General features: G+C 40.1%; 1 protein-coding gene across 5 annotated transcripts in view; it reads right to left on the bottom strand.

Moving 5' to 3' along the window:
- STRN3 (striatin 3) overlaps positions 1 to 20,873 on the bottom strand; it is a 111,045-nt gene extending 90,172 nt beyond the window's left edge. For 2 of the 5 annotated variants that reach the window (XM_023546073.2, XM_010588568.3), the window contains exon 1: positions 20,407 to 20,871. In XM_023546073.2, coding sequence (XP_023401841.1) covers positions 20,407 to 20,688 — 282 coding nt within the window. In that variant the 5' untranslated portion in view covers positions 20,689 to 20,871. Of the gene's footprint in view, positions 1 to 15,291; positions 16,061 to 20,406 lie in introns of those variants that run through there. The other 3 variants (XM_003408700.4, XM_003408701.4, XM_064292373.1) reach the window with 3 other exon arrangements.
- Between the last annotated feature and the right edge of the window lie 6,221 nt (positions 20,874 to 27,094).

A 27,094-nucleotide genomic window follows, 5' to 3' on the forward strand; every position in this document is an offset into this window, starting at 1 on the left:
AGGACCATGCTGTCTCTGAGCACTCTAGGCAAGAAGTTGTCCTATGCCTTTCTCTTAGCTTCTGGTGTTGCCATCAATTCTTGGTGTTCCTTAGCTTATAGGTACATCATTTCCAATTCCTGCCTCCACTGTCACATGACATGCTCCAGTGTGTCTACGTCTCTTGTTTACAAGGACACCAGTCATACTGGATTAGGGCCTCCTCAGTGATCTTAATTATACCTGTAAAGACCCTATTTCCAAATAAAGTCACCTTCACAGGTACTGGGGGTGAGGACTTCAAAATATCTGAAGGACACAGTTCAACCCATTACACTTGATATATAGGCGCAAGCTGGAAATGGATGGCAGATGCACTACACGGACGGCCTTGAGAAACTATGATGAGAGGCAATCCTCCCAGTGGACATAGCCTCAGGCAGTACACCTGATTATCCACTTTAAAGGGAAAGAGAAGTGGCTCAAGGCTAGAATATGTGTGAGCTCACGGGCAGTGGTGAATAGTTTGGCCAGTTGGTCAAAGGCCTGAAGAGAAAGACTGACTTATCTCGGACAAGGAAGGAGATGGACATATGAAAGGGGCATGAAGTATGAAAATCTCTATTGTTTATATTAACACTCACCAGAGAGTACCTGTCACAAAGAGGCATTAAACAACTAGGTAGACAAAATGACTTGGTCAGTTGACATCAGTCAGTTTCTGCCACCACCCACCACAGTACTAAGATAATGGGTGCACAAATGCAAAGCTGTCCTAAAGGCAAAGATGGAGGCTATACACTGGCCCAAAAGGTCATGGACCCAACATGAACTTCCACTTACCAAGACAGATCTAGCTCCCGCTGCTGTCAAAATGCAACCTACCAATAATACAGACCAGCAGAGATCAAGGCTAACCCCAGGACCCTATACACCACCCTTCAAGGACATCAAGTAACCATTTAGTGGTAAGAAACTACATTGGAACTCTCTCATCCCGGAAGCTGCAGCAATTGTAGATAGAGTCAAATCTCCCTCACTCCTTCCACTTCCCTGACCCATCTGAGTTCCTCAAAGACATTCTTACTCTGAGCTCTGCAATTGTTGTTCCCTCTGAATGAAACAATACAGACGTCTATGTAACTCACCTCCTTCAGGTGCTGATTTTTAACAATGAAGCCTTCCCTAAGAACTATGTTTAAATAGTAATTCCTCTGACACAAATCCATTCCTTACCATCCTTCCCTGCTTTACTTTTCCCTACAGCACTAATCTTCATCTGATAAACTGTATTTTCTTTCTCTATCCGCTAGGATTTACATTCCAAGAGGCTTTTATTTTTTTTTTTTATAGCTGAATTCCCAGTGCCTGGCACAGAGTAGGTGCTCAGTAAACAGTAAATGAAAGAATAAACAGATGAACAACAACTGGTGGAAGTAAATCTTATAAGAGAGGTCTTTCTCATTTTAAGAGTGGCATTAAGAAAAAAAAAAGTTTGTTTTTTTGGGGGGATTAAGAAAAGGAGATGTGCACACGTGTAATTTGTGGATTTGGTAGCAGGAATATAAAAAAGTCTGCATCTGATGGGTTTCTATTTTCTCTGTTAAGTAGGAGGCACAGATATCTGCTGAGACAGTGGGAAAGGAGGTAAGGGTGAAGGTTTATGGAGCATATCTAGCCACCCTGCATGCTTCTGTTGAAATTAATGTCTAAATTAGATTCAAATTCTGGTTATGTTTCATTGGGCACCGTTGCCTTTAATAGGCAGTTAGGTGATTTCATGTAAAACTGTTGACCAAAAGTTCATGTATTCTTTACAACTTAAAACAAAATCATTGTTCAGACTTTAGAAATATCAATTTAAAAAAATGAGATCTTAAATGATACTGGTGAGGAGTGAGCTTCTTGGCTCAAGTAGACACACGAGAGAGACTATGTGGGCAGCTCCTGTCTGCAGGTGCAATGAGAAGGCAGAGGGGGACAGGAGCTGGTTGAATGGACAAGGGCAATACAGAGTGGAGAGGAGGAGCGTGCTGTCTCATTAAGGGGAGAGAAGCTAGGAGTACACTGCAAGGTGTATATAAGTTTTTGTATGAGAGGCTGACTTGATTTGTAAACTTTCACTTAAAGCACAACTTTTTAAAAATCCACAATAAACTAGTCCCTCAAAACAAAAAATCATTATATGTGACAGACTGATTGGATTTGTAAACGTTCACTTGAAGCTTAATAAAAGTTAATTAAAAAAAAAACCCTATTAAAAAAAAAATCAGATCTTGAAATGGAAGAGCACATACCTGATGCAAAGAGAAAAAGCATGTAACCGGTAAGTATTGAATTTATCAATTTCATAAACAAGTAAAAGCCAGCTACAATATTTTAATACGTACTAAGGAATAGCATAAATGAAATACTGTTACTTTTAAATTAAAAAGTAACCATTCTTTTCATTAGCGATTATATTTAAAGCAAAAGTAAGAAATTTGTACCAGATGTCTTACGTTTTTTAATTATTTACATATACAAGATGGCACAACAGAAGCTAGAAGTTTGATACATCTATTGGCTTACAAACGAGGACTTAAAAAAAATTGAACATGGCTTACAGAAACTAGAATTTGAAGACAAAAGTGAAAAAAAACAGCACAGAACATAAAAACACCATACACCAGAAATTCACAAACATGGCAATGCAATAACTACAGGAAAGTCAAGGCCCTAAAGTTTACGTAAGGAAGAACTGGCCAGTGAAGTGGAAATTAAAAGAATCTAGGGTAAAAGTGACCACATAATAATGGAAGAAAGGGAATTCTAGAAACATGTGGACACTGACCCAAGACTTGAGGAAACCAAGCTCCAAAAGTTCAGCAGAGAGATTTAAGAATCATCCTGCAGGTGGGTTCTAAACAAAATGCAGCACAAGGATGGTAATCACTAAAATACTCATGTCTGTTTAGCTAAAATTTCAAAAAATTACGATGGACACATCCAAGACCAACAGGAAGTTATCTGGAGAATTCAGAGAACCAATTATAAGTAAAGCTCAGTGAACCAATTATAAATAAAAAAGGAAATCTATGAGAAAGCTAAAGCAGATGTGATCAAAAGTCACTGTCAATTATCTCGAAAAAATTAGGCAGGCCATTCTGAAGAAATGAAAATGAGTTTGAAAATACAAGGATTAATAAAAAAATGGCATCACCACTTATTACACACTCAGTACACACTAAGCATTGTGCCTCGCTCCTCACAAACATACAATATTTACTCATTACGCTAAATGGTTCAATATTAACTAAATGATTACTGAGTACCTACTACGTACTTGGCACAAAACACTCGGTGGGTGGTGAACAAGTTGCACATTCTACCTATCATCCCTACCAATTTTACACTCTAGTGAAGGAGATAAAAATGTAAACAAATAATACAGTTATAGGGTGTGTGATTAAGTAACACGGGGTAGAGAGGCAGGATGACTGGCCGCAAGCTTATTATCACAGGGTAATAAACAAAAATCCCTGAATACTAAGAAAGCATCACCTCAGATGAAACTTAAAAGTCAATAAATGAGAAGCTGACAGCTTTCAAAAACCCATAAAAAGTTCAATTCAGGCAGAACACCTACAAAACTTAAGTGTGGAGTAACAGGAAGCCAGTGTGGCTGAAGCTCAGTGAGCAAGGGGAAGGAGGTTGGCATGAAACGAGGATGGAGAGATAAGCAAGAGCCAGGGGACAGATCCTTTTAAGTGGATCACAGTAAGAAGTTTGGATTTTATTCTCAATGCTGAAAGAAGCTACTTAAAGGTTTTAGGCAGGGCATTCCATGATACAATTTATACTTTAAAAATGATTCTTCAGGTTGCTGAATGGAAAATGAATTATGTAGCTAATTACGAAGACAAGATAATCTGAAAACTGTTCTACTTCAGAACACTTTGTATTATGCTGAATAAAACATTTTATAAGTTTAAACGTATATGTTGCTAAATTAGTAAGAGAAATTTCCATAGGTCAAAAACAAAGGAATTGAAAATATGATTAAAGACATAAGAGCAGAAATAAAAAATATGAGAAAATAACAAGACCCTAACAGGTAGTTGGAAAAAAAAATTCTAGTATGAAAACTGTAACTGGTGAAACTAAGAATTTTCAAAACTGCTGAAAGATAAGAATCCTAAAGTCAGGAAGTATAATGAATTATGAGCACAACAAATTTTTTTTAAATAAACATACTATGGTAAACCTGCAGGAAAACCTTAGAAGTAATCAGGAAAAAAGTCCTACCAATGACTAACAATTCCACTTTAAGCAGACTTCTGAACAGCCACAATAGAAGCCAGAAGTCAATGGATTATCTTTAAGTCCTGAGAGAAATTTTACAATTCCACATCAGCTAAACAATCATTCAAGGGTGAGGATAAATAGTGACATTTTCAAACAAAGACTCAGAATTTACCACACACAGACTTTCCGTGAAAGAGTACAAAAGACTGTAGTACTTCAGGAGGAAGGAAATTGAGCCCAAAAGGAAAAAAGTGAGATACAAATAGAACCAATGAGCCAAGAAACTGTGAAACTTTTAAATATCTCTAAATCAGCACTGCTTGTATAGCACAGGAATAATATTTAAACCAGGAAGATGATCAGAGAGAGACCCATCCATTAAAAGGCCCTGTTCATGCTCACAGTTCCATCCAGGCTTTTAGCACCTCATTCTTAAAAGGTTACCAGTGATACTTGAAGAAAGCATTAATAGAAATACACTGAAAGAAAAACTTGGAGAAAACCAACAATTCAGAGAAAGAAAACGTCAACAAAAACTCTACTATGCTTAGAAAAGTCCGTTAAATACGAACAGAATACAATTGTTTAAAAAATAAAATCAGAGAAGAAAACATTTTTACAAATTTAATACGACTGCAAAATAAAGCTGAAGGAAATACGTCAGAAACAAATCAAAAAGAGAAGGAAAACAGGAGAGAAAAGAAAATTTTAAATCAGTTCAGGAGGACCATCATCCAAAGAAAAGAAGCGCCCAAAGGATTTGCAACTACAGCAGTGCTTCTCAAGGAGCAGTGCTACTACCACCCCATACCATACCACCAAATACCATATGGGGTATTTGGAAATGCCTAGGGACTTTTCTGGTTGGCCCAATAACTAGGGGGGATGTACTGGCATTTAGTGTTGCGTGCCAGGGATGCTAAAAATCCTACAGTGCACAACACAATCAAACACAAATATAAAACCCATTGCCATCGAGCTGATTGCGAATCATAGCAACCCTATAGGACACGGGAGAACTGCCCCAAAGAGTTTCCAAGGAGCGCCTGGTGGATTTGAACCGCTGACCCTTTGGTTAGCAGTCATAGGACTTAGCCCCTACACCACCAGGGTTTCCAAACAGAAATATGGTACCACTTAAATGCCTACAGTGCTCCCATTGAAAAACACTGGTCTAAGGAGTAAAAGAATTCTCAGTGCTTGACACAATATACATTTCCATGACATTTTAGTACACCAGGGTAAACAAAAGATACCTGGAAACAAAATTCAAGTCATACACACACAAAAAAGAATCAAGAATCAAAACAGCACCAAACTCTTCAAAAGCAACAATGCAAGTTCAAAGACAAGAGGAATGCCTTCAAGATGGAAATTTATTTCCAGCCAAACTACCAAGTGTGAAAATAAAATACAGGCATTTTAAAAATACACAAAGTTCCTAGAATTTGCCTCTTATGCAACTTTTTTCAATAAATGATAAAATAATATGTTTCAGCAAAATGAAGGAGTCAGCCAAGAAAGGAGGTAGAATGGGATCCAGTGGGGAAAAAAAAAAAAAAGTGGGGGGCTCCCAAACAAGACAGCAGCAAACAAAAGTTTCATAATAAAAACTCGGTAACAAGTCTTGAGAACAAGGAGTCTAAATCTGAGCAAGAGGACAGGCAGCTCTGGGAGGCCAGTTCTCTCCACTCCCTCCACATACACATACACACACACACATATTAGGCATACTGGTAGATAATATGATGTGCTTTGAGAGTTTGAAAACCCTGAAAGGTTTACAGGGCCTTTCAGAAAAACAGCAATAGGTACATGGGAAACAAAACAAATGAAAATAAAGAGGCAATTAATGCCAAGAAAAACAACCCAAAAAATGCACAGAAAACAGAAAAAGTCATCACAGGTACACTTCTTGACTCATGACTCACAATGCAAACAGATGACCGATTTAACTAATTTTATTACCTATGTCGGAATATGGCAAAAGGATATGTAAGAAGTGTGGTAAATCCTCTACTACCATAATGGATAGACTAAAAGTAATGTTTGATAATTTCAGGACAAGTTAATAATTATTTTAAGATAAGGAGATAAATACCAGAAAGAGTTGCAAGTAGCTGGTTCTAAGAAGATGGGCAGGACAGAGAGGATGGGCTGTGACCCTATGTACAACAGAACGAAACACTGCCCAGTCCTGAGCCGTCCCCACAATCGCTACGCTTGAGCCCACTGTTGCAGCCACTGTGTCAATCCACCTGAGGGTCTTCCTCTTTTTCGCTCATCCTCTACTTTACCAAGCGTGATGTTCTTCTCCAGGAACAGGTCTCACCAGGTAACATGTCCGAAGTATGTGAGACAAAGTCTTGCCACCCCTTTTTTCTTTTTTTAAATTGTACTTTAGATTTAGGTTTATAGAACTAGTTTCTCATTAAACATTCAGTACACATATTGTTTTATGACACTGGTTAACAACCCCATGACATGTCAACACTCTACCTTTCAACCCTGGGTTCCCTATTGCCAGCTTTCCTGTACCTCCTGTCTTCTAGTCCTTGCCCCTGGACCAGTGTGCCCTTTAATCTTGCTATGTTTCAAGGGCCTGTCCAATCTTTGACTGAAGGGTGACCATCCTGGCTTCTAAAGAGCATTCTGGCGGTACTTTTTCCAAGACGGATTTGTTCGTACTTTTGCCGCACCATATTCTTTGCCAACGCACCATATTCTTTGCCAACACCGTAATTCAAAGGCATCAATTCTTCTTCAGTCTTCCTTATTCACTGATTGCCCAGCTTTCACATGCATATGAGGCAACTCAAAACACCAAGGCTTGGGTCAGGCGCACCTTAGTCCTTAAAGTGACATCTCTGCTTTTTAACACTTTAAAGAGGTCTTTTGTTCCAGATCTGCCTAAGGCAATGAGTCATCTGATTTCCTGACTGCTGCTTCCATGGCTGTTGATTGTGGATCCAAGTAAAATGAAATCCTTGACAACTTCAATCTTTTCTCATCACGATGTGGCGTATTGGTCCAGTTGTGAGAACTGTTTTCTTTATGCTGAAGTATAATCCATTCTGAAGGCTATGGTCTTTGATCTTTATCAGTAAGTGCTTCAAGTCTTCTTCACTTTCAGCAAGAAAGGCTGTTGTCATCTGCATACCACAGGCTGTTAGAGTCTTCCTCCAATCCTGATGCCACCCTCTTCTTCACATAGTCCAGCTTCTCGGATTATCTGCTCAACATACAGAATGAGTAAGTACAGTGAAAGCATACAACCCTGACACACACCTTTCCTGACTTTAAACCAGGAAGTATCCCTTTGTTCTGTCCAAACAACTGCCTCTTGATCTATGTACAGGTTCCTCATGAGCACTATTAAGTGTTCCGGAATGCCCACTCTTCACGTTGTTATCCATAATTCATTATGATCCACACAGTCGAATGCCTTTGCATCGTCAATAAAGCAGAGGTAAACATCTTTTTGGTATTCTCTGCTTTCAGTCAAGATCTGTCTAACATCATCAGTGATATCCCTTGTTCAACGTCCTCTTCTGAGTCCAGCTTGAATTTCTGGCAGTTCCGTCGATATACTGCTGTAACTGCTTTTGAATGTTCCTCAGGAAAATTTTACTTGTGTGTGATAATAACGATATCTTTCAGTAATTTCCACATTCTGTTGGATCACCTTTGTTTGGAATGGGTACAAATATTTTGGCCATAAGCATTCTAGTATTTGGGCGTGTGTTCTCTGCAAAAAATTAATTTAAAGATATGACAGTACTGGAGGCAGAGGGGGACAGGAACTGGCTGAATGGACATGGGAAATACAGGGTGAAGGAGTGTGCTGTCACACTGTAGGGAGGGCAACTAGGGTCACATAACAATGCATGTGTTAAGTTTTTGTATGAGAAATTAACTTGAATTATAAACTTTCACTTAAAGTACAATTCAAAAAAAAGATAGTATTTCATAAACTTAACTCTACAATGCTATAAAAAAATTAACTATAACCAAACCAAACCAGTTGCCGTCCAGTCAATTCCAACTCATGGCAACCCCACATGTGTCAGAGTACAACTGTGCTCCATAGGGTTTTCAGTGGCTAATTTTTTGGAAGTAGATTACCAGGCTTTCTTCCACGGCGCCTCTGCGTAGACTCAGAACGCCAACCTTCTGGTTAGCAGCCAAGCGCATTAACCATTTGCACCACACCCAGGGACTCCAAATCAACTATTTAAACCAGTTGCCATGAGCTTATTTTGTATCAATATATTCCCTTAGCAATTATTTACTGTAACAATTATATTGCTGCCAGGTATTTTTCTAGGCACTGGACATGAATGGATACGAGATGCTGTATCTATACACTCATATACATAAAGTTGTGTAGCAGCGTTTCTTAATCTCAGCGGTATTGACATTTTTGGATGGAAAATTTTTATTGTGGGGTCTGTCTTGTACACTGTAGGATTTTTAGCAGCATCCCTGATCTCTACCCATTAAATGATAGTAGTACCCACCCCCAGCTGTGATAACCAAAAATATCTCCAGACATTGTCAAATGTCCTATGGGAACAAAGCTGTTCCCAGTTGAGAGCCAATGCTGTATATTTACAAAAAAAGTTCTAAAAAGATATACACCAAAAGGACAGCAGTGGCTGTTCCTGAAAGATTAGGATTACGTAAAACCGTCATCACTATTTTTTTTACATTTCTGTAGCTTAATTTTCATGTAAATACATTACTTTAACAACAGATAAGGTATTTAAACTAATAAAAAATAAATACTAAATGCAACAAAAAATAAAAACTTAAATATGTAACAAAACAAAAATCTTATTATGTAACATATGGTAATTAGTAGTTTTTAAAGAAATCAGTTGTTATTGTTAGGTGCTATCAAGTTGGTTCTCACTCATAGTGACCCTACGTACAACATAACGAAATACTGCCTGACGTTTCTGGCTGTACTTCTTCCAAGACAGGTTTGTTCTTTTGGCAGTCCAGGATATTCAATATTTTTTGCCAACACCATAATCCAAAGGCGTCAATTCTCCTTCGGTCTTCTTTATTCCCTGTCCAGTTTTTGCATGCATATAAGGTGACTGAAAACACCATGGCTTGGTGAGGCACACCTTAGTCTTTAAAGTGACATCTTTGTTTTTTAACACTTTCCCCACATGCCTGTTTGTGGTACTGTGGTGGCTTGCGTGTTGCTGTGATGCTGGAAGCCATGCCATCGGTATTTCAAAAACCAGCAGGGTCACCCACAGCAGACAGGTTTCAGCTGAGCTTCCAGACTAAGATAGGCTACTTCTGAAAAACAATGGCCAGTGAAAATCTTATGAATAGCCGAGGAACACTGTCTGATATAGTGCCAGAAGATGTACCCCTCAGGTTGGAAGGCACTCAAAAGACCACTGGGGAAGAGCTGTCGTCTTGGAGTTGACTTTAATGACATGGATAGAATCAAGCTTTCGGGACCTCCACTTGCTGATGTGGCACAACTCAAAATGAGAAGAAACAGCTGCAAATATCCATTAATATAGAAACGTGAAATGTACGAAGTATGAATTTAGGAAAATTGAAAATCATTCAAAAATGAAACTGAACACATAAACATCAATATCCTAGGCATTTGTGAGCTGAAATGGACTGGTACTGGCCATTTTGAATCAGACAATCATATGGTCTATTACGCCAGGAATGACAAATTGAAGAGGAATGGCGCTGTACTCGTCGTCAAAAAGAACATTTCAAGCTCTATTCTGAAGTACAAAACTGTCAGTGACTAAGATAATATCCATATGCCTACAAGGATGACCAGTTAATATGACTATAATTCAAATTTATGCACCAACCACTAAGGCCAAAGATGAAGAAATTGAAGATTTTTATCAACTTCTGTTGGTAAATTGTGTGAAATTGATCAAACATGCAATCAAGATGCATTGATAATTACCAGTGACTGGAACTGCGAAAAGATGGAAACGAAGAAAGAACGGTAGATTTGGAAGATAAGGCCTTGGTGACAGAAACGGTGCTGGAGATTACATGATAGAATTTTGCAAGACCAATGACTCCTTCATTGTAAATACCTTTTAACATATTTTAAAAAATCAGCAGAATAAGTAAATAGGGGAAAAGATGAACTAGCATGGGTAGTCCTGACTTACCAAGTATTTGAGTTACCATGGACTGCACTTACAACTGCTTTTTTTTTTTTTTTGTACTTCTTATTGTTAGTAATACGTACTACATACAATATTGCAACATGTAATTTGCTGATGTTATCATTCTCAGATGTTCACTCACAGATATTCAATGTTCATGATTTACTGTTCAAAACACTGCTGTATAGAAGGCTATAAAAAATAAACAGTAGAGAGGTATTCGACTTAAACTACTTACAGTGGAGTCGTCAGAACAAAACCTGACATAAGTCAGGGACTACCTGTATATAAATTCATTAAAAATACAAAAGTGTTCATCTTAATGTGGCGTCTGGGGTTCTAAATGCTAACAAGCGGCCATCTAAGATACATCAATTGGTCTCAACCCACCTGGAGCAAAGGAAAATGAAGAACACCAAGGTCACACAACAACTAAGAACCCAAGAGACAGAAAGGGCCACATGAACCAGAGCCCTACATCATCCTGAGACCAGAAGAACTAGTTGGTGCCCGGCCACAATCGATGACTGCCCTGACAGGGAGCACAGCAGAGGACCCCTGAGGGAGCAGGAGATCAGTGGGATGCAGACCCCAAATTCTCATAAAAAGACCATACTTAATGGTCTGACTGCGACTGGAGGAATCCCGGTGGCAATGCTCTCCAGACCTTCTGTTGGCACAGGACAGGAACCATCCCCGAAGACAACTCATCAGACATGAAAGAGACTGGTCAGCGGGGAGGAGAGAGATGCTGATGAAGAGTGAGCTAATTAAATCAGGTGGACACTGGAGAGTGTGTTGGCAACTCTTGACTGGAGGGGGGATGGAAAGATAGAGAGAGAGGGAAACCGGCAAAATTGGCACGAAACGAGAGACTGAAAGGGCTGACTCAACAGGGGGAGAGCAAGTGGGAGAAGGGAGTAAGATGTATGTAAACTTACATGTGACAGACTGACTGGAATTGTAAATGTTCACTTGAAGCTTAATAAAAGTTAATTAAACAAAAAATGTTCATCTTGCTGTTTTAGGACAAAGTAATGTTTCAACAATGACTACATATTGGCATAAAGAAATAATTCATTCCTGAAACTTATTCAGTCTTAATAAAAGAAAATATCTAATTTAAAAATGTTCGCTGCATCATTAAAAAATATATATATGTAGCTGATTTATAGCACATAATATGGAACCTTTTTATTTTGAATTTATTATAAGTTCTGTCTAGTCACTAAATATTCGTCTTACAAATTATTCATTACTATTTAAGGGGGGGGAAAAAAAAAACCACCACAGAGCATAAATCCTAGGCAGTGATTCATTTTCATTGAAGTTGTGACTTCTCTGACACTCCATGAGCAGGGAAAACCAAACCAGTTGCTGTGGTGACCCCATGTGCTACAGAGTAGAATTGGGCTTCACAGGGTTTTCATGGCTGTGACCTTCTTGGAAGAAGATTGCCAGGACTTTCTTCTGAGGCACCACTAGGTAGATGTGAACTGTCAGTCTTTTGGTTAGCTTAACCATTTGTGCCACACAGTGGAATACTTACTACACAGCTGTTAGAAAAAAGTGAGGATACTCTCCATTAAGAGGTCCGAAATCTCCAGAGTATGTTAAACGTAAAGTGAAAAACGGATATACAACATACAATCTGTTGTATAAGAGGAAACCCTGGTGGCATAATGGTTAAGTGCTACGGCTGCTAACCAAAAGGTCGGCAGTTCGAATTCACCAGGCGCTCCTTAGAAACTCTCTGGGGCCGTTTCACTCTGTCCTATAGGGTCGCTATGAGTCAGAATCGACTTGATGGTAGTGGATTGGTTGCATAAGAAAGTGAGGAAAAGTATATTCATATTAGCTTATATCTAACCACATAAAGAAACACTGGAGAGATACATATAAACCAAAAAAACCCCCTGCCACTGAGTAGATTTCAGTTGCCATCAAGTAGATGCCTACTCGTAGTGACCCTACGGGACAGAGCAGAACTGCCCCAATAGGGTTTCCAAGGCTGTAATTTTTATGGAAGCAGAGCGTCACATCTTTCTCCCATGGAGTGGCTGGGGGGTTCAAACTGCCAACCTTTTGGTTAGCAGCCAAGTGCTTAACCACTGCACCACCAGGGCTCCTTGAAATACATATAGTACTAATAAAAGTGGTTACCAATGAAGGAGGGGGAGGGGGTAGGTACAAAACTTAAATTTGAACCATGCATTACCTATACAAAAAGTTAAAATTTAAAAAGTTTTTAGATTATTTTAAAATCTTTTAAGAAGGTCTAAAGATGGTCCAAAATTTTACTACACATTTATAATTGCTTCATTTGTAGTCTTTTCAATTGGCTCGCACTGAACCTATTAGTCACTTATTTACTTATTGGTGGTCCCAATGAACAGGAGATACTGGTATTGCCTTGAGACAGGATAAGATATTGGTCAAAAGCAACTTAGTAGCTTCTGGCTTCATTATCTACTAGTTGTGTCAAGCTGAGCATGTTATTTAACCCCTCTCTGTTTCCTTCTCTCTCAAATAACTGTTACCTATTTCATAGGGTTAGTATGAAAATGAGAATGATTCCTGACACACAGAAAGCACTTACTAAATGTTAATGAGTGCTACCGTCAATAGCTCTTTTTGTGGACGTGTAATACTTTCATGTAGTCAGAGTTATTACGGTTTCAATTGAGTCCGACAAAATATACCAGGACCTGGCATACTCGACACCAAGAAGTTCCTGCTCAAGTGTTTTCAATTTACTGAAAAGTAAAAATAACAATAAAAATAAAATTGCAATAATACAAGCATGCACAATGCAAGTCACTGTGATTGCAGAGATGGACTGCCCAATCCTGCGCCATGCTCATGATTGCTGTTATGCTTGAGCCCGTTGTTGCGGTCACTTTGTCAATCCATCTCATCGAGGGTCTTCCTCTTTTTTGTTGGCCCTCTATTTTACCAAGTATAATGTCCTCAAGGACTGATTCCTCCTGATAACATGTTCAAAGTACGTGATGCACACTCTCACCATCCTTGTTTCTAAGGAGCATTCTGGTTGTACTTCTTCGAAGGCAGATTTGTTCATTCTTCTAACAGGCCATGGTATATTCAGTACTCTTCACCAACACCACGATTCCAAGGTGTAAATTCTTCTTCAGTCTTCCTTATTCATTGTGCAGCTTTTACATGCATATGCAACGACTGAAAACACCATGGCTTGGTCATGCACGCCTTACTTTTGAAGGTGACATCTTTGCTTTTCATCACTTTTAACAGGTTTTTTGCAGATTTACTCAATGCAATGCATCTTTTGATTTCTTGACTGCTGCTTCTATGAGCGTTGATTGTAGATCCAAGTAAAATGAAATCCTTGACAACTTCAATCTTTTCCACATTCATCGTGATGTTGCTTATTGGTCCAGTTGTGAGGTTTTTTGTTTTCCTCATGTTGAGTCGTAATCCATATCAAAGGCTGTGGTCTTTAATCTTCATCAGTAAGCGCTTCAAGTCCTCTTCACTTTCAGCAAGCAAGGTTGTGTCATGTGCATATTGCAGGTTGTTAATGAGTCTTCCTCCAATCCTGATGCCTCATTCTTCATATAGTCCAGCTTCTCGGATTATTTGTACAGCCTACAGAAAAATTTTTATTTTATTTTTTATAGAATGAGTAAGTATGGTGAACAGATACAACCCTGACGCACACATTTCTTGACCTTAAACCACACAGTATCCCCTTGTTCTGTTCAAATGATTGCCTCTTGATCTACATGCAGGTTCCTCATGAGCACAATTAAGTGTTCTGGAATTCCAACTCTGTGCAATGTTATCCATAATTTGTTATGATTCACACAGCCAAATGTCTTTACATAGTTAACAAAACACAGGTAAACACCTTCCTGTTATTCTCTGCTTTCAGCCAGGATCCATCTGTCATCAGCAATGAAATCCCTAGTTCTGCGTCCTCTTCTGAATCCGGCTTGAACTTCTGGCAATTCCCTGTTGATATACTGCTGCAGCTGCTTTTGAACGGTCTTCAACAAAATTTTCCTTGTGGGTGATATTAATGATACATACTGAAGCACTTAAAATAATGCCTGGCATATAGAAAGTACTTAATAAATATTAACTATTATTTGAAAGCTTTATACAGGTTTTTGTGCGTATTTCCATCACCATTTGTCCTCTCAGCATCCTGTTAAATTTCTCATTTATAACATTTTGTTATTTTTAGAGTATAAACTTCAGAAGAACAAGGTCTTTTTTCATACATCATTATATATCCAGCACCTAGCACAAAGTAAGACCCAGTGCCATTGCTCAAATATATTTCCTGAGTAAATAATTATGCTAGAATCCATAAAACTCAGAGGCTGAACATATATAGAGGGAGGACCCAATAAACTCTCTAGCATTTAGTGATGGGAAGCATAGTTATAACATTAAATGAAGATAGGGAACACAGGAGAATGAGCAAGTTTGTTTTTGTGGCAGAAAGAGGCAGGCACTGGAAATGAACTAAATAATGGATGTGTTGAATTTGAGGTAGAAAAGTTAAACAGGATGTTAGAAATACGTCTGAGACACCTGGAAGCCAAAACGTAAGAACCTGGTCTCTAGAGGCAGCCTGCCTAGGTTTATATCCCAGCTCTGCTGCCTCCTAGTTGCACTATCTTGGGCAGATTACTTAATCTCTGGGCCTCAATATTCTAGTGTCCAAGAAAAAAAAAAAAAAAGTGCCAACCTATCGATGTTTTTGAGGATCAGTCAATACCAAAAGCACTGGAACAACAGTAAACAATAAACGTTAGGTATTGTTAAAATGAGGTCATTGGTGGCTGAGCGGTAGAATTCTCACCTTCCATGCAGGAGGTTTGATTCCCAGCAAATGCACATCATGTGCAGCCATCACCCAGCTGTCTGTCCGTGGACGCCTGCGTGTTGCAATGGTGCTGAACCAGGGCTTCAAACCAGTTCTTCCCAGTTCAATCATGGCCGAGGAAGTGAAACCAGAGCGGACCCAAATTACTAAAAATTGGGTGAGCCAGACTGGTAACAGGAATGAGAAAAATTACAGGTCAATGCCCTGCTAGAAATCTAATCTCCCTCTTAGAAAACAACGGCAGCTTATGTGATGCTTAACAGCCAAATCTCTGGCCCGTCAGATTTTAGCACAGTCAGAAACACCTCTGCCTGGCTCAAAGATGGAGGCAAGCATGCAGCTTTGAATTTGTGTCACTTTCCACAGTCCTGCATCAGGCTCCTGAAAGGGCTCGCTTTACCTCTTTGAAGTCTCTCACTCCAGGGCTTGGACCAATAACTTTCCCATACAGGTAACTGCTTCAGAGCATCCAAATTGTGAAAATTCAAGTCTCTTCTGGTTTCACTTTGTCAGCTATGACTGAATGGGTTCCAAGCCCTGGGATGAACAGGTTTCAGCAGAACTTCCAGACTAACATGGACTAGAAAGAAACATCTGGTGATCTACTTCCAAAAATCAGCCAGTAAAAACCCTACGGATCACAACAGTCTGACCCCATTGTACATGGGGTCCCCATGAGTCAGAAGTCAACTTGATGGCAGCTAACAACATTATTAAACAGGAAACAGTGGCTGAAAATCTGATTTTTGAGTAAAATACACAATGAAAGCATTAAAAAAAAAAAAAAAACAGAACCACAATGGGAACAAAATACAAGAAAGTAACAAACTACAAGAGAGGAAAAATACAAAGAAAAGTGTTAAGTGGACCATGGGGAACACAAGGGGAATGACAGAATGAAAGTCAAACACAAAAGGGGGTTCCAAGGAAGAAATAATTAACAGCAGAAAGTACTGGTTAAGTGCCTATAGTCTAGAAAAAGGCCCAGGATTTGGCATTTCACATCAATCATAAAAAAGGCAGTGCTCTACAAGGTGTTCAGACAGGAGTAATTACAGAAGAGCAAAAAGGCCAACTACAGAGTGGGATTAATGGGAGAAAGGTGGAAATAAAAGAATTTTGTATCAGTGGTCCCTAGACTTTTTTTCCCAAGAACATCAAGAAGAAACAGGGAGGCTGACATAAAGCTGTAGATATTTACTTCTATCAAATAAAGATTTTTTTAAGCTTACACTCTATTACGTATCACCATCATTTAAAACAAGAAACTACATTAAGAACAAAAATATATGAAAGCTAAAAATCTCGGAAGAGCCTTTATGAAAAATTTACTGTTCTGTGCTTACTTCTCATGATTTCATTGTAGATTCATCAAAACCTTGTCATAGAAAGGCACCAGGATTTGTAAATCACTGTTCTCCACTACCATCTGAAAACCGTGACTATAACATCCAAGTATGGGGGAAACAGTTAAAGTCTCCCCCTCTGCCTTAAAAATGGAGATAAGCAAAATATCTCCTATTAACATATGGAACTTCAGGCAGCAACATCTGTCATGTTATCACCACCTGTATGCCAGAGTGTGCACACAAGCACTAATTAAACATTTTACATTTGCTTGAGAATAAGTAGTTTTAGAATATAAACTCCTGGACTACATTTTCCACGTACTATCCACGTCATATTTTTACAGTTAGTAAATAAGCACTTTTGAATACCAAAAATACATCCATTATATACCAACTACTGAGAAAAAAATAAGAATATACTTGTCATATGCATAAACTAGGCCTGGCATATTATGGAGCCTCAATAAACTTTGTTGAAATGTACTGAAGTGGCATGTACCACATAATGCTACACAATTATAAGTCAGAGTTCATTTCTATAAAAAAATGCTAAAACAGATGGTACTGCACAGTGGTTACAAGAGCAGCAATAAGACCACAGGCTTTGGACTCAAACAGACCTGGGTTCAAATCTCAGCTGTAATACTTCATAGCTGGGTGACCTCTGGAAAGTTATTTAACTTGTCTGATTTTGTTCCCTCATGTATTAAATAAAGATAATACCTACCTCATAAAGTTCTAATGCTTATTAAATGGCAGTTATAATTTTTATAGCATGAATTGTCAAAATCCCAGAAACAGTCCATTTTTTAAAGCCCTAGACCAAATTATCCAAATCTCTGTAGAATGAAGCAAAGGCGTATACATTTTTTTAAAGTTCCACAAATAATTCTGATTCCTATTTAGGAACCACTGTCCTAAAACCTTACTAACAATGCTTTACCCGAGACCAAGATAAGAGATGAAAGAGCTTTAAGACACGATCCTTTGGTTTAGTTCCAGGTTTCTAAGGCAGACTTTTACCCCAAATTGCTCTTACAGAGAACAGAATCATACTGCAAAGTTCTAATTTGATATCTTTTCCAATGCCAGGGAAAATGTGATTTCCATATGAAAACTTTACATCAACATTAGGTATACACTGACCTCTCATGTTCCTAATAGTTTCAAAAATCACACTTTAAAAATACGTGTAGATGAACAGTGCTCCCAGGGCTAGATGCTATATCAATACGCAGTTTGTCTTATTTTTATGCTGTCTTTCTTGAAAATGGGTTTGTTTACAATTAAAATCCACTGATGCTTCACTTAAACCCTCTCATAAACTTTTCATCCAACATATGTATTTTTAAATATGGATCTCACAAACAATCTTAAGGCATCTAAAGCAAATTCAATATACTAGAAACACACCTGAAACCCTGTTAAGTAATCCAGCAAAACATTTTAGGGAAATATATAGCACAAGAACAGATAAACACAATCATGAACATTTTATTCCAAATGAATCTGTGAAATAATAAAAACCCTTGAAAAAAATTTACAGTCTGGAAATACTGTAAAACTTCTTCAAAACAAATAAGCAAAACTTAAGATGGCTATATCAGAACTAAAGTACTAATAGTAGGTTAACTGAAAGAAATCCAGGAAGAATTCAAGCAATAGAAATCTCCCTTAAAGGATTTTTGTTTTTGCTGTTAAGGAAAGAAGTGGAAGGGCTACAGCAGATAGTAAAGGATTCACTATTTTATTAATTTAGACATACAAGTAAGATATTTTCCCAGCTACTTACATTAACAAAGATTATGAGTGACTAATACAATTGCGAACTTGGAAATTGTTAAAATCCAAACGTGCATACAACAACGCAAAAGTTACAAACACTGCATCAGGGACCGGTCAAGTGTTATTCAGTGACCAGATGCCTCAATGCATTTGTAAGTACAACTTATAAATTTTTAAAAATGGTTTATAAACCTCACTCTACCTACAGAGAAAACTAAATTTGTTTAAAGCATGGTGTAGTAGAAAGTTTCATACTAAGAGCGCTCTATAAATCACAAGTATTTTAAAGGAGACTATAAAGAAAACCATTGCCGTCAAGTCAATTCCAACTCATAGCGACCCTATAGGACAGAAAAGAACTACCCCCATAGAGTTTCCAAGGAGCACTGGGTGGATTCGAACTGCCAACATTTTGGTTAGCAGCCAAAGCACTTAACCACTACACCACCAGGGTTTACTCAAGTTAAAAGAAACAATAAATAATTCTGACTTAAGCTCTTTGAAAGTTAAAAGCCCAATAGTTTATCAAAACACAATTCTAAAACACTGAACTAACAGGTGTTAGTCTGTAATGAATTTGTTCAAGATATGATAAAAAAGTGTCAAAACATATTACTATTCTTACTTTTTAAAAAAAAATTAACTTTATCCACTTTGAGGAGTCAAATAAAAAGTTTACAAGTTCAAAATCAAACTGAAGAGATTCATATCTGAGACACTCTTTAAAAGTTATTCCAATCTTCCATCTTTCAACACCATGTTTTCCTAACTCTTCATCGTGGGCATATATGGCATATATGTCAGTAAACAACACTGCTTACATTCTAAATATATACTAGTTTGAAGAACAGGTGCAGCACTATTTAGGTGGAAACTTTTTTCTTCTAAGCCTACTTTTGCCTGAAAAGGAATTTAAAAACAAACACAAATATCCCAAAAAGTTGAACAATCCTTTCAAAAAGATGGAGCAATTTTTAAATCCAAGACACGAGCCCTGAAGCTACCAACCCCTTCCAAAAGTTAGGTTAACACATCCTAGTGCATCCAAAGGCTCACCTTAAGAGGAATGAGTCTGGCTCAATTATGAGGGTAATGGGTTCTGAGGACATTTAACTGTGCTTCCCTGAGGTGAGTTAGTAATATAAGTACTTTTTACTTCAAGCTAATACTAAATCTTTTCTCGGCCTTTCATAAATACAGCACAGATAGTTTGGTGTGGCTTTTTTTTATGGGTAAAGGGGAGGTGTCTGGTTAAGGGCACTCTAAAAAGAAAAATTCAGTTTTGAGAATAGTAAGCGTTGATGAGTCACTAAGTAAGGAAGAACTGCAAAAGATCCAACTCAGTCAGGCAACGTCCCAGGTAATAAGGCACTTACAGTTGACAGGTATGAAATTAAAACTTCACAGGTAAGCCTCAAGCCATTGTGTACGGTAGCAGCCCAGAAAAGAAGCGTGGCTGTCAAGGGTCAAGTGCGTACCAAGTCGGGGGAGGGGGTCAGACAAGCCAAATCGGAAGGGGGTGTCCTGAAAAAGGTGGTAAAATGCCCTTCTCAGTCCCCTTCCTCGGGTTCTCCACCTCAAGAGAGACAAGTGAGAGCAACACAGTGCCCAGCAGCCCCACGCCGAACTCTTAAGAGTATCTGGGCTCCAAGCCCCGGAGGCCCGGGAAGGCCGCCTCCGGAGGAGCCCCCGCAGACGCCATACTAAAAGCCAAAATGGCTGCCCCGAGGAAGCCCGCACCGCGCAGCCACTGAGGGCTGGGGAGCAAGCTTCTGCGGGAAAGAGGGAGGGGGACTCAGGAGGAGCTGTCGCCAGAACCGTCGCCCCCGAGCCGCACAGGTAGGTTCCTCTCGGCTTCCCGAGGCCGCAGGCTCCGGCTGAGAGGAGTCCCGGCCCCACCCCCGGGCCGAGATCCCCGCCGCCGCAGCTGCCCCGCACACTGTCCCCAACGAGGTACCTGCAGTTCGGCCCGCTCCACCTCCCAGTGCGCCCGCTCCATCTCGAACCGAGCCCACTCGTGCTGGATGTAGTGCAGTATCCCCGGAATAGTGTACTGCTGCGGCCGGGACAGCTCAGGGCCTGCCGCGGGGCCCGCTCCCTCGGCGGTCGGAGGACCCCCACCGCCCGCCGCTCCATTCCCCCCCGGCGAAAGGTTCATGTTCCCCCCAGGTCCCTGCTGCTGCCGGGGAAGTGCCGCCATCCCCGGGCCGCCACCACCGCCTCCAGCGAGCTCGTCCATTGTGTGTGGGGCCCCGGCCGGGGCGCAGGGCGAAACGCCGACAGCTGGGGGAAGGGCCGGGGAGGGTAGCCCCGCGCTGGTGACGGGGCGGAGGCCGGCCAGGAGAGGGGCGGGGAGGGGGTCGTTGCAGTGTGCTTGCCGTGGGTCAGAGCAAGGAGCTGCCGGCCGCCGCCATTACAGTCCCACCTCCATCTGCCAGTCTCAGTCACTCACATTAGGGGAGGGGGGGCCGTGGCGGGAGGGGGAAGAGAGGGCAGGGCTGGGAAGGGGGTAGACGTAGGGCCGTCGCTCCCGCGTTGCATGCCGGGTAGAGTACGCCGCTGCCGCCTCACTCCAAATAGCCAAATAGAGTCCGGCCTCACCCTACGCAGGCGCTCTGGGAGCTCATTGAGCTTCGCAGTTAGGGGGCGGGGAAGGGGCTCGGGACCCGCCTCTAGGCCCGCCCCCAGCCCCTCTCCGGATGTCCGGGTCCCGACGCCGAGGCGAGGACTTCGGTGTTTGAGAGCCGGTCGGCCCGGGTGCTTGAGGTTATCAGTTTCCCTGGAGCGGGCAGCCTTCCAGTGTCGTTCCCCACCCAAGGGTCTGGGCCGCGTGGTCTGCTTCGGATCTCTGCTTTAACCGGGCCGGTCGCGGTGGCCGGCCGACCGCAGCCCGTCCCGGATTCCTGACGTTTCTTTTGCATTCCTTGCGTGTTTCTGGCAGTCCCAGAGGATCGGGCCTTTTTCTCTACTTGTCACTCGCTCTTTCTATGGTTTCTTAGCAGCGGTCAGTTCCCCGAGCTTTGGGGACGCATTCTTTTCGCAAAGAGCCTAGGTCGTTACGGACGTAGTGACTGGATTCCCCGTCTTCGCCTCGAGCCCGAGCTTTTATTGTCCCACTTTTGTGCGCCTGGTCGCCCGTCGCAGTTTGTTCCACTTTGCCTTCCCTGTTCTTTCGTAGGGAGTTGTGTTTTGGGGGCTTGGGAGGGGGGTGGAAAGATTATTTTTGTTTTTATTTTTCTTAAGGGGAGGCACTGAAATCCTATAGATCTTGATGGTGGATGGAAGGAAGAAGATAACTTTGAAGGAGACTGGTTAGTCTTTTAACAATTTGACGTTTTTGAAGTAAATAAGTTCCTTCTTATAAATATTGCTATTAATGACAGAATATTTCAATCCGAATAGAAAATAAAGGCATCATGAAAATAACTTAAAATCCTAGATGAAAGGGGAAAATGTTTTCCCAAGGCCACTAAATATTTGAGAGAATATACACATAAAAGGCAAGGTTTGTTTTTTACCACCGTAGTGTGTATTTTTATGCACTTAGTTTCCCAAGGAACATGAACTAGTGAGTTTTTAAAAACGTGTAGCTAATAACCATTTGGTTGCAAAATAGAAGAAAGTAACATTTAACAACTGTAATAAGGAAAAGGCTTTCCATAACTACAGCTATGCGGGAAATCTTCATCTGAAATTGGTTGCATTTTTTAGACTTTTTCCTCTCTACAAGGCAATAAAATTTTCACTATGGAGTATATACACTTCACTCAGGATTTAATTTCCAAGAGATAAAGTAGTACAGTTTATTTTAGCATGACTGCTTTACTGTTCTTACAGTTTAATGGAGAGTTGATTGGACTTGTTCACCAGGCTGCCATGTTATTTTTATATATGAAATGAGGTCTTAGATCACAGCACTGTTAAAAACTATTTCCCTGTATTATTAAAGTACTATTTCTCCATTTTATAGCGACCAGCATAAACTTGCTTATTCAATCCTATTATTTGGAGGGGGTGCCTCATAGCACATAAAAAGTTAAGAAATACTATGCTGCTTCAAGACCTATACACACTAAGAAACTTTTGTGAGAGGGTGTGGTTGACTTCCAAGATGTTAGCGTCAAAGAAAAGGAGCATACACACTTATATTTCCTATAAAAAAAGAAAAGCACCTCAAACTCAGCAGTGGTGGAATTTTTACCTTCTATGCTGAGTTCGATGCTTGGCCAATACACCTCAAGTGCAGCCACCACCCATCTTGTCAGTGGAGGCATTTGTGTTGCTATGGTACTGAACAGGTTTCAGTGGAGCTTCCAGACTAAGGCAGACTAGGAAAAAAGGCCTGGTGATCTACTTCCAGAAAATCAGCCAATGAAAACTGTATATCACGAGGGTGCATAGATTTTCCATGAGTTGGGGGCCAACTCAATAGCTAACAACAACCTCAAGCTCAAAGACTGGACCTATAATTCCTCTTTTCTTCTCCCCACCCTCAAAAACAAAACCAAGTCTCTGCTCCTCTTCTGTTTCTTAGCTTCATATGTGGCTCTGCATCCAAGTCTGAAGCCTAAAAGCCGTTCCTTTGCCTTTCTTTCATTCAGCCCCCACATCTAATCCCTTTTTCAGCAATACCTTCGTTCTATTCCATTGTCTCCATTCACACCTTAATTTAAATCTTCCAACTTCCACAGTTCCTCCACCAACCACTACTGCTGCTGAGTGATCTTCCTAGAAGGTAAATATAATCCTGTCATTCCCCTGCTTAAAATATTTTAGTGACCACCAAAGCTTTTAGGATAAATTTTAGTTTAGCATATAGAGGTTCTTCAGGTTCTAAATCCTCCCTAGATTCCAATCTACCATCATTTCATCAACCTACTCTATCTCACTCTTCTCTCCAGCCAACTTGTACAGTTTTTGGTTCCTCAAAGGTATAATGCTGCTTCATTCCACAGTGATTTAACACATGATGTGCCTTATTGCCTTTCTTTCCCTTCTTCCTTTAAAACTCAGCTCAAGCGGTACTTCCTCCAAGACACCTTGCAGATCCGTGAATTACAGTCTAGTTGATGGCATTGATGTTTTGGGATCCTAATAGCATCCCATGGTTACCTCTTATCTTAATATTTATTACACTTTATGTAAATTATCAGAGTCCCTGGGTGGTGTAAATGGTTACCATTAAGGTGCTCAGCTGCTAACTGAAGGGTTGGTGGTTTGAGTCCACTCAGAGGCACCTCAGAAGAAAGACCTGGCGATCACCTGAAAAATCACCTGAAAACCCTATGGAGCTCAGTTCTCCACTCAAGGCAACTGTTTTTTTATTTAAATCATCAATGTACTTGTCAGTGGCACTCATGCCAAACTCTTTGAAAGCACGACCTAGCACGTAGTGGGTGCTCAATAAATCTTTGCTTCACTATGAAAAAGCTATTTGATTGGCTACATTTTTCAGATACTCTCTTAGTTCCTGGTGATCCACTGTGAACCAAAAAGACAAACTTTAACCATGGTTTTATAAATGTCAACAATACAATCCCTGGCCATGTGGTTCCCAAATGGTAGGGTCCTTAGCCATTGATAGGCAAGATTGCAGAATTCTCAAGGGCAGTGCCCATGCGTCCCTTGTTCACAGCTCCCAGTGCCTGGTACAGTGTACATCCTCAAGAAATGTTTGATGGATAAACTAAATTTAGACTAGACTAATATGAACATTTTCCCTTCACCTTGTTCATTTTTATTAGCTTTTGCTACAGTTACATCAGCTATATCTTATTGTTCAGTGACTGGAACTTTCCTGAGTATTTAAAAGCAAAGGACACCAAGGTTTTCTCCTCTGGAGAAAATTTTATAGAGATAGCTGGAACACTCTGCTGTGAGCTCCTACAATCTTGTTCTTTTGGCAGTGAGCACTCCCGGGTCACATTGTCACCTACAACTCACCTAACTGGAACTCCCTCCCTAAACTGTGTCTGAGTCATTTCCTCTTTTCAGCCTCACCATTGAAACTTGTTTGTTCTGTCCTTTCATCAGTCCTTATTCATCCCTCTTCTACTCCCATTAGACTCTCCCAGTTTCAGCCTACAGCTAATGATCTTCAAGAATGCCTGCCATAGCTTTCATCAGTTTAGACTTTAAAGGGTTTTTTTTCCTTAGACACCTGTCTGCTTATTCTATTTTTGACTAAAAAACAGATTTGTCATATTTCATATACATATATTAGCAAAGGTATGTTAAGGAATTCCAGGCTTTTAAATAAGTAGTTAACACTCAGACGCTTTCTTACCTATTATTCCAGTACCTGATGTAAAGAGTTTTGAGCCTGCTTCTGGAAACTGTATAGCTCCCTGTAAGTACTCACCTGTATACCCAGTTTTTGTACCTTGCTGGCATCCTTCTACCAAAGACTTTAAACTGGTTTATAAACATTAATCTATTCATCTTTTTGCATAATCTGCAAGGGTTATGATAAGTATTCTTATCTCCTTGGGGTGAAGGAAAAGCTGAGATAAGAGTTCTCAGTCACTTCAGCAAACCCTTAATAGAATAGGAAACTGTTCCCATTCTTAGATCAGTGAGTATGTATGTGTATTTGGAAATAAAGACACTCTCCCTTCACTATTCTGCCTCCTACTGTCCCATCAATGGGCTCATTATTACTGTCTCATATTCCCAAATCATTTGCACATTTGGAATCATTTTTAGGTAGTTTCAGGCTGTTGTAGTGTTTGTGAACATAGTCAAAGAGCAAACAAATAGTAGAACCCAGAGGAAGATCTTTGAGAAGAGTTGGCAAGAGAGTCAAGTGTATAATGCAGATGGAACAGAAAAGGAGGAGGCAGCTTGGACTTGCACCATGGTTTGTTAATGTGCCAGATACGATCAAATATCCAGTTCTCATTAAAGTGATTGCCTGTGGCTAAGAAAATTGTAGAAATACATGCAGGGAACTTGAGCCATTCAAATAATATATTATGTAGAAAACAAAAGGACCTTCACAGATTATAGAAACACAGACACCAAAGCATTTAGGAAATTCAGCATGCTATATAAAATTCTAGTCCAAGTTCATTCTCAAATTGTCTCCTGGGTAATGTGAGTCCAGAAAAAGTAGGCTGTGATAATATTATATAATGGCTAACTTAGAGAGATGTCAAAATTGAAAAAAAAAAAAAAAAAAGATTGCCTGGAGCCAAGTCCCTCCTGAACATTGGCGAAAAGTGAACAGCCAGGTCTGTAAACATGAGAACAAAATGACTGGAAAATGTGGACCGAATGGGAAATTGCCAAAACTTTCCGCGGTAATAATTTAACAAGCTTGGAAACATGATTTGTCTCCTCTTGGAGTGGCAGGAGACACCTTCAGGGGAGACTTATGCTAGAGACACTGTTCCTTTGGAGAATGTTTTAACTTTGGCAAAAATTCACAAAAACATATTTTTGTAACATAGTTTTACGTGATGGTTATTTTTAGTTGTCTTTCTATTATTAGACTAATCTAAAGCAAATGTCCAGGGCTCATCTCATGTATTTTCTGCCCCAGATTTGGATTCAGGTATTTCTCAAAGGGGGAATCCTAAACCCTTTTAGGAGGATGGTGTTACAAGACTGTAATCTATTTAAAGATATCTTTCTAATTCCTTGTTACAGCTTCACAGTCCTCCATTGAATGGACCTAGTTGTTCCCAGTTGTTTTATGTCAATGGCGCTACAACTAATTGTCTTATGCATAGGCCACTTTTTATTTTGCTGCTAGCAAAAATGGATTGGGGTAGATTTTTAGAAATAAGATTGCTTGGTCAAAGGGTATATTATATGTTTGTATTCCAACCAGTATTGTACAAGAGCTTCTGTTTTCCCATAGACCTTCTCATTGAGTATGCAGTCAAACTTCTAGAATAAAACCTGGTATATCAATGTATTTTTTCATTTTTATTTTTTGTGTTATGAACAAGGATGAGCATCATTTTATATGTTGAGGGGCCACTGGCATTTCTTCTCATGCAAACTATGTGTTCTATCTCTTGCCTATCTTTTTTAATAGAATTGTTGGTCTTTTCTCAATTTTTAGAAGCTCTGACTGACCCCAACAATCTCTCCTGAGTACAGGGTCTGTCCTTCCACACAGGAATTTCCACTGGGTGTTTCTGAGCACCTTTAGGGTCCTGGATGCCCCAGCACCTTGGGATCTTTTCCTGCACTTATTGGCAAAGGGGACCCTGCCAGACCTCCTCCCAGATCCCACTATGGTTCTTAAATAAGCTTGGGGGGGTTCTCACTTCAAGTAGGCCCTTTCCGTTGGGTGTTTACTTGTTGGTGATTTCTGGGTTCCTTGCCTCTTTATGGAGCCCTGGTGATGCAGTGGTTAAGAGCTTGGCTGTTAACAAAAAGGTCAACAGTTCAAATCCACCAGCTGCTCCTTGGAACCCTATGGGGCAGTTCTACTCTGTCCTTTGGGTCACTGTGAGTCAGAATTGACTCCATGGCAACAGGCTTTTTGGTTGACTCTTTTGGTCCTCACAAGCCCACTTTTTCTAACTTTCTCTTCTGCTTGCTATGCCTCTGTGCCCTCTGATTCTTGTTGCTAAAGGTCGTTTGGCTCCACCCAGTAGTCTTTTCGAGCTCAAGGGAATGTTTTTTCACCT

The sequence above is a fragment of the Loxodonta africana genome, chromosome 10 (genome assembly GCF_030014295.1).
Source record: "Loxodonta africana isolate mLoxAfr1 chromosome 10, mLoxAfr1.hap2, whole genome shotgun sequence".
Lineage (NCBI taxonomy): Eukaryota > Metazoa > Chordata > Mammalia > Proboscidea > Elephantidae > Loxodonta > Loxodonta africana.